Source organism: Equus quagga, chromosome 14, assembly GCF_021613505.1.
Source record: "Equus quagga isolate Etosha38 chromosome 14, UCLA_HA_Equagga_1.0, whole genome shotgun sequence".
Lineage (NCBI taxonomy): Eukaryota > Metazoa > Chordata > Mammalia > Perissodactyla > Equidae > Equus > Equus quagga.
Genome location: NC_060280.1, coordinates 97,066,808 through 97,074,600, shown reverse-complemented (window position 1 = coordinate 97,074,600; position 7,793 = coordinate 97,066,808). Strand labels below are relative to the sequence as shown.

Below are 7,793 nucleotides of genomic sequence, written 5' to 3'. Positions count from 1 at the left end.
GGTGGGTCACTCTCTGGGGGTCTGTCCTGGGCGCTGTGGGGGGTCGAGCAGCATCCATGGCCCCACCCACTCGATGTCAGGAGGACCCCCAGTGTGACACCCACAGATGTCCCCAAACGTCCCCCGGGGCAGGACGGCCCAGGTGGGCACAGGGAAGCCTGAGGCAGAAGTGGGGCAGAAGGATGTTTCTGGGGGGTCTCAGGAGGGGACGCGGCCTGTGGCCCCCCCGCCTTGCCCCTCCTGTCCCCCAGCCCTGGACGCGCCGGCCCCGTCCCCCTTTGCTGGGACCCCGGGCGCGGGGTGGGCGGGAGCCGCTGCCCACACCTCCTGGGCGAGCGGGGACCCCGAGGCTGGAAGGAGGAAGTGGGGCAACCCCAACGGCCTCCCCGCCCGGGGCTATAAGAGGGGCCGGCAGGCGGAACCCCGGAGCCGCCGACCATGACCTGCAGCCGCCGCCCCTCCGGCCCTGCCCTCGCCCCCATCCTGCTGGCCGCACTGCTGGGCGGTGAGTGGGGCTGTGTGTCCATCCGGCCGTCTGTCTGTCTGGGTCCGTGTGACTCTGGGGACATCCACACCTTCACATCCCAGATGGGGAGACTGAGGCAGGCCCGGGGCAGGACTCCAGTTCCTGCTGAGGACGAATGCCTCAAGCGGGGGGACAACGAGAGAAAGGGGGGCCCTGGGTCAGTTGACTCAGTTTCCCCATCTGTAAAATGGGCAAAACCCTGCCCGTCCCTCGTGGGGTACGGGGGCGGTTAAATAGAACCAGCGACTTCCTGGCCGACGCCTGGCATACAGCAAGCGCTCAATGAGCGCACGTGAACGAATGGATGACGGGTGTCGGGGGAAGAACAGGAGTGAGACCCCCTCGGACCCTCAGCCTCCTGAGGGTTTTCGATGCCTCGGTTTGTCTCTCTGCAAAATGGGTCGCGTCGTCGGGATTTCCCTGTTGCTTCTTCACCCGCCCCCCCGACCTTCGGGGCTGGGCGCCGTCAGAGACAGCGCTAGTGACCACCAGCCCCTCCTGACCCCAGCGCCCGCCGTCCCCAGGCCCGACCCCGCGCTCGTCTGCGGATGGGGTGACGGAGGCTCCATGAGGCCCCCACCCGGGTGGGGTCGCCCGGCGGCGCTGCCCTCCCTCACCCTGTGGGGGGCCCGGTGGGGACAGGCCCCTGTGGTCGCTGATGCCCCGTGTCCCCAGGTGCGGCCCGGGCCGTGGAGATCGTGGGCGGGCGGGCAGCTGAGCCCCACTCGCGGCCCTACATGGTGTCGCTGCAGCGGCGCGGGTTTCCCGGCGGCCACTTCTGCGGGGGCACCTTGATCCACCCCCGCTTCGTGCTGACCGCCGCCCACTGCCTGCGGGACATGTGAGTGTTGGGGCGCCCGGGGGGGCCGGGCGGGGGGCCGGGCGGGGGGCCGGGTGGCCCGGTGGTCAGCGCCCCGACCCCCCTCAGGAACCCCCTCCTGGTGAGCGTGGTGCTCGGGGTGCATGACCTGCAGGCGTCGGAGCCCACGCAGCAGAGGTTCAGCGTCGCCCGCCTGTTCGAGAACAACTACGACCCGGAGGAGAATCGCAACGACGTCCTCCTCCTGCAGGTGGGCGGATCCCCTCCTTCATCCCTCGGCGAGCACTTATTGAGCGCCTGCTGTATGCTATGTCCCAGTAGGCGCTGGGACAAAGCCCGGTGGGGAGACAGCCGTTCAGACTGTTGCCCCACAAACCCCCCCCCCCGCCCCCTGGCCTTCGCCCTGGCGATGACCCCGCCCGACATCCTCACCTGGACCTCCCCATCGGGAGGCCTCCCCGCTCCTGCCCCGAATCACGGTCACTGTCGAGGTCTCCCTGGGCCGCACTGTCATCCTCTTCCTCCCAGCCCCTCCCACCCCAAAAGGGCAGCTCCCCGAGGGCAAAGGTGGGGTCCCCGGGGCTCAGCCCAAGAACCGAGCCCTGGTGAGGTTGGGAGGGTCAATCAGGGCAGGCTCCCTGGGGGAGGTGATGCCGAGGGTTTAGTGAGATGGGGCTGGGTGGAGGGAACAGCATGTGCAAAGGCCCGAAGGTGGCGCTCCGGGGTTGACTCGGGAGGGGACAGCGGTGGGGCCCGGGGATGGGGTCTCAATGCCCGCCTGCCCGCGCTCTGCCGCAGCTGGACCGCCCAGCCACCCTCAACGACCAGGTCGCGGTGGCCCAGCTCCCCGAACAGAACCAGGAGGTGCCCCAAGACACCCGCTGCCTGGCCATGGGTTGGGGCCGCCTGGGCACGCGGGAGCCGCTGCCCCGGGTCCTGCAGGAGCTCAACGTGACCGTGGTCACCTTCCTGTGCCGACCACACAACCTGTGCACCTTCGTTCCCCGGCGCAGAGCCGGCATCTGCTTCGTACGTGTTTCCCGCTCCGTGGGGGGACGGCTGGGGGGCCGCCCCAGAGCCGAGGGGACAGGAGGCGGGCGGGCGGCGGGGGCTCGAATCCCGTGTCCTCCCGCTGGGCAGCAGCAGGCCGTGCTTTGGTCTCTCCATCTGGACGGTGGGCTCACCCTCTGTGAGGGCTCAGGTGCGGGGAACGGCCTCGGCGCCCACGGGCACTCCCGTCGTATGCGGCGGCCTCAGGGGTCTGTCTCAGGAACCCTGGGGAATCTGGACCAGAGTCAGGGGTCCAGGTATACAGCAGGAGGCCCATAGATGCACGCTCCCCTCCCGTCCACGTGTCTTAAAGAAAATTTGGTGCCAGAGACATTTCACCCTAAATGGTGGGAGGCCACTGTCCCCGGGCCCGATTCCCCGACGTGGCCACGTCCGCCCGGCCTGCGTGACGGACAGGCCTGTCCCCACTCTTCCCAGGGAGACTCGGGCGGCCCCTTGATCTGCAACGGCGTCCTCCAGGGCGTGGACTCGTTTGTGATCCGCGCGTGCGCCACCACTCACCACCCCGACTTCTTCGCCCGCGTCTCCCTCTACGTGGACTGGATCCGCTCTGTGCTGGCGGGCGCGGAGGGCACGGCGCCCCAACGGAGGCATCAGATGGAGGCCGAGGTCTCAGAAACCTGAACCTCCAGACCCCCCCCCTTCGGCCGCTCCCCACCCCGCACGGGGCTCGCAGGAGCCGCCCGGTGACATCAATAAAAGTCGAAACTCCCTCTCTGCGTCTGCTTTGTCCTTCCCAGGGGTGTGGGGGGACCGCGGCCGAGGGTCCCCAGCATCCAGGTGCCCGAGCCCCAGACCCGGGATGGGGGATTGGAGGCCTGGAGGCGAGGGGGACCCAGGACACAGTGCATCCCGCCTCTCGGATGCCCACAGATGTGGGTTCTAATCCAGCCCCTCCAGTGTGACTCTGGGCAGGTTGCTGCCCATCTCTGTGCCTCAGTTTCCTCGTCTGGAAAGTGGAGTCATCTCAGATTTCCCAGAACTGCCCATGGAGCCGCACCCTGTCCTCAGGGCTGGGGGCGTCGTGCTGGCTCTGGGTTTCTGGGCGGCTTGAGGACCAGGCTGTCGTGACGTGGAGTGTCCAGGGCCCCTGGGGCTCCTGATCCCATCACGGGGAGGCAGAAGGGCCATTGGGGAGGCTTCCCGGAGACGGTGGCAATGCGTGAACGGGAACATAAGGAGAAGGGCCCCCGGCAGAGCAGGGCTGTGCAAAGGCCCTGTGTCAGGACAAGCTCGGGGGCGTGCGGTGTGGCTGGGATGGAGTGCGGCAAGGGGAATGGGGGAGGAGGGCAAGTCGGGGAGGTGGTGAGCCGGAGCCCAAAGGGCCACGGAAAGGAACTGGGGTGGGTCTCCAGGTGAGCCCGGGAAGAGGCAGAGGTCACCGGTCAGCCGTGAGAGGGCGAGTGGCCCCAGGGATGAGGCAGTCGAGGCTGAGAGAGAGGCGCCACCCCGCCCACGGGGCACACCGGGGTCGCAGGCAGCTCTTTCCTTATTGATCTACTCTGCCGCCACCTGGTGGCAGCGTACGAACCCATGCAAATGCGAGAACTCCTGGCCTGCCCACTCGTCGGCTCTTTCCGGCCTCGGCTGACCAGCCCCGGGGAGTGTTGGGCGCTGCTGGGAACCCCCTGCGTTTCCCACGGCCGGGAAGTGGCTTCTGTGAAAAGCCCAGAGGGACATTTTGGTGCCCAGCCTTGGGGGTCAAAGGGCTTTGCCGGAGGGAACGTCGAGGGAGCCCAGCGATGGGAACGGAAAGACCCAGAACCCAGCCCTGGGCGCGTCCTGTGGGGTCACGCGTGGGAACGATGGTCACAGGAACGGCCTGGGCCCTGGAGATCAGCCCCAGCGGGGAGCCGAGGACGGGGTCCCGGGAAGAATCAACAGGGTGTTCAGGACGCTTCTCGGAGCTCAGGGAGTAACGGTCCCCGGGGGGGTGGGGTTCTGTCGCGGGGGCCACGCAGCTTAACGGGGTCACTCCCAACAGCTTGGGGTCCCCCAGCCCGTCCCCAGGTCTCCCCGGGCAACGCCCCCCCCGTCCTGGGTTCACGGTCAACGCGCCCTCGTCCGAGGACTCGCAGCTCCCATTCCTGAATCCTCGAGACAATCCTGAGAGACAGAGCCGGTTGTCACAACGTCCACTTACAGACGGGAAAACCGAGGCACAGAGGGGTTAAGTCAGGGGCCCCAAGGGAGGCAGGGGGCGAGTGGCCACTCCAGGATGTGAACCCGGAGTTGACACGTGGGAGCGTGGTATACAGGCGGTGCTCCATAAACGCAGCTTTGCTTAAATCTGGTCTCCCTGGCTGAGCCGCATCCCCCAAAGACAGGGCCTCCCCCATTCTCCCAACACCCCCTGGGGCCCGAGACAGGGCTGCGTATGCAACAGGCGCTCACTATGTGCTCGGTGATAACTGTAATGTGATGGGCAGGGACCCCACCAGGAGGCCTGGTTGCCTTGCGTCTGACCAGGGGAGGGATGAGCAGCAGACACCGGGCGCCTGCTGTGCGCCCGGCCATCCTCACTGGGAAGAAGTGGGGTTCGCATGCCCATGGCCACACACGGAGGGGCCCCGGGACCCACAGGACTCTGGCCCCACCCGCCTGTTCCCGCACAGGGAGCCGTTGGGCCCCCCGGACCTGCTCGGAGCTGGGGGACGTTGCCTCTTGCGACAGCCTTGGCTCCAGCCGTTGCCACTGGAGTGTCGGGGGAGGCGGGGGGCGGGGCTGCGGGGTGGAGGGTGGCCGGGGTCCCCGTCCCGTTCCCAGTGCCACACACGGTCCAGCCTCCAGGCCAGGCGCGTCCTTTCTCCAGCATGTCCCGCCCCAGGCGTGCGTCGGGCGGAGCGGGAAGGGTCCAGCGAGGCTGGCGGGGGGTGGGGGTCTTTTCCCAGAACCTCCGCTGGTGACCGGGCTGCGGGCGGGGAGTGAGTTCGCCGTCATGAGCAGCAGCCACAGGGAGGCCGGAAGGCCGAGCCCTGAGAGGGGGACCTGGGGCTCAGGGAGGAGCCCGTCCAGCTGTGGTTTCGGGGCCTGGGCTTGAACCCCGGCCCTCCCACGGCATCACTGACTCATGGGTCCTGCCGTGCCTCAGTTTCCCCATCTCAGCAGAGGCCCCGCAGCCCCTGTCGTTGCCCCTGGGGAACATGAGGATGGTGCTGGGTGCGCCACTGTTGTGGTTATTACTGTGCCCTGGGTAAACTGAGGCACGCGGGGGGCCAGCCGACGTCCTCTGGGCCCAGGGTGGCGGGATTTAGCAAAACTATGGGCACCCGGCGGACTCTGCCCGTCAGGGGCTCGACGGCCCACCCTGCGGACACGTGCACACACACAACGTCTGGGACAGACGGACAGACACCCAACGTCCAGGGGCAGAACCAGCCTCGCGGCCCCACCTCCCCACGCTTCCTGCCGCGCCCCTCGTCCCCCACGTCCCCGCGGGAGAGGAAATGGGGCAACAGCAACGGCCTGGGCGCGGGGCAATAAGAGGGGCCGGCGGGCGCGGGGTGGACACCGAGCACGCCGACCATGACCCGCGGCCGCCAACCCTGCAGCCCTGCCCTCGTCCCCGTCCTGCTGGCCGCACTGCTCGGTGGTGAGTGGGGCCACGTGTCTGTCCATCTGTCCTTCCTGCCTCTCCGCTGTGCCCCCGACCCGAGTGGCCCCTTGTCCCCGTGGGGAGGTGATGGCCGAGACGAGGACACCTGTTTCCAGAAGAAGAGACTGAGGTTCTGAGTGGTGGGAACCCAGAGTTGGGGTTCGATCCTGGGGGCCGCTGAGCACACCATGGGGTCTCTGAAGCCACGATAATCCAGATCTGTCAACGCCCTGGCTGGGGGACCGTGTAGCTCCCTCCTCCTCGCTGTGCCTCAGTTTCCTCATCTGAGCACAAACAGCTGTGACCCCGAGGGGTTCTGGTGGGGGCTGGGGGGCTGACCGGCCTTGATCCCTGTGTGTCCCCAGGCCCCGCGCTGGCCTCGGAGATCGTGGGCGGCCGGCCGGCCCGGCCCCACGCGTGGCCCTTCATGGCGTCCCTGCAGCGGCGAGGGGGCCACTTCTGTGGGGCCACCCTGATTGCCCGCAACTTCGTCATGTCGGCTGCGCACTGCGTGAACGGCCGGTGAGTCCCGCACCCTGCCTCCCAGCCCTCAGTTTCCCCTTCTGTCTGGCTGTTGGGGATGGGGGGGGACCGCCCCGAGTCACCCCCGTCCCCCCCTCGCCGGCAGCAACTTCCAGTCGGTGAGGGTGGTGCTGGGGGCACACGACCTGGGGCGGCAGGAGCCCACACGGCAGACTTTGGGCGTCCGCGGCGTCTTCGAAAACGGCTTCGACCCCGTGAACCTGCGGAACGACATCGTGCTTCTCCAGGTGACCCGGCAGGGTGGGTCTGTCTGTGCCTCAGTCTCCCCTCTGCCACACGGGGAGACGAGCCCCAGCCGGCCGGGCCGTGGAGAGAAGGAGCAGGACGAGGCAGGGAAGCTCCGAGCAGTAGTCGATCAACAAACCCGTTTGCATTCGTGCGCCGTCGAAGACGCCCACATTCGGGCAGGCAGGAGACTTGGGGCCAAAACCCTCCCTTCCTGCCTCCCTCGAAGCTATGATGATTCTCTGGGAATGTTCTAGAATGGGAGCTTTCTAGGCCTCAGGGTTGCCCACAGTTTGTCTTATTGAGCACCCACTGTCACGTCCAGGGACGCCTCGGGCCACTGCGGCTGCTCCCGCTTGCAGATGGGGAAACTGAGGCCCGGGGTGGGGGGAGTCGTCGCCTGCCGCCCCAGGTGACACTCTGGTGCCCTGTCCCAGCTCGACGGGTCGGCCAGGATCAACGAGAACGTGCAGGTGGCCCGGCTGCCGGCCCAGGGCAGGGGCGTGCCCAGCGGGACCCCGTGCCTGGCCATGGGCTGGGGTCAGCTGGGCACCAACCGGCCGTTGCCCAGCGTCCTGCAGGAGCTCAACGTGACGGTGGTGACGTCGCTGTGCCGGCGCTCCAACGTGTGCACGCTGGTGCAGCGCCGCCGGGCAGGCATCTGCTTCGTGAGTGCCCCCCACCGTGCGCGCCCTGCACCCCGCCTCCCCTGGCCCCGCCCCCGCCCCGCCCCGGCCCCGCCCCCATCCCAGGCCCCGCCCCTCACCCTGGGCCCCCTGCCCCAACCCGGCCCACCACTCCCCAACTCGAGGCCCCGCCCCTGCACCGAGCCCCGCCCCCAATCCCCGCCCACGCCGCATCCCAGGCCCCGCCCCTCGCCCCAGGCCCCGCCCCCCAACACGGGTCGCAACGCCCCTGGGCCACGTCCCTACCCAAGCCCCCCACCCCCTGCGCTGGGCCATGCCCCAATCCCCGCCCACATGCCAACCACGCCCCCTAACCGGCTCCGCCCC

General features: G+C 68.6%; 2 protein-coding genes across 2 annotated transcripts in view; both read left to right on the top strand.

Annotated features, from left to right (window-relative positions):
- The first annotated feature begins 438 nt into the window (after nucleotides 1-438).
- PRTN3 (proteinase 3) lies at nucleotides 439-3,548 on the top strand. The gene is made up of 5 exons (XM_046638337.1): nucleotides 439-505; nucleotides 1,202-1,367; nucleotides 1,455-1,596; nucleotides 2,145-2,375; nucleotides 2,835-3,548. The coding sequence occupies exons 1-5, from the start codon at nucleotides 439-441 to the stop codon at nucleotides 3,039-3,041; spliced, it is 813 nt and encodes a 270-aa protein (XP_046494293.1). The 3' UTR covers nucleotides 3,042-3,548.
- A 131-nt stretch (nucleotides 3,549-3,679) lies between these two features.
- Nucleotides 3,680-7,793, top strand: part of ELANE (elastase, neutrophil expressed) — a 4,513-nt gene continuing 399 nt past the window's right edge. The window contains exons 1-4 of the mRNA XM_046684696.1: nucleotides 3,680-6,009; nucleotides 6,378-6,534; nucleotides 6,641-6,782; nucleotides 7,218-7,448. Coding sequence (XP_046540652.1) covers nucleotides 5,943-6,009; nucleotides 6,378-6,534; nucleotides 6,641-6,782; nucleotides 7,218-7,448 — 597 coding nt within the window. The 5' untranslated portion in view covers nucleotides 3,680-5,942. The remainder of the gene's footprint in view (nucleotides 6,010-6,377; nucleotides 6,535-6,640; nucleotides 6,783-7,217; nucleotides 7,449-7,793) is intronic.

Coding starts and splice junctions, on each gene's coding strand:
- PRTN3 (XM_046638337.1), top strand. CDS start 439: ATGACCTGCAGCCGCCGCCCCTCCGGCCCTGCCCTCGCCCCCATCCTG. Junction 506..1,201: donor GCTGGCCGCACTGCTGGGCG/GTGAGTGGGGCT, acceptor CCGTGTCCCCAG/GTGCGGCCCGGGCCGTGGAG. Junction 1,597..2,144: donor ACGACGTCCTCCTCCTGCAG/GTGGGCGGATCC, acceptor GCTCTGCCGCAG/CTGGACCGCCCAGCCACCCT.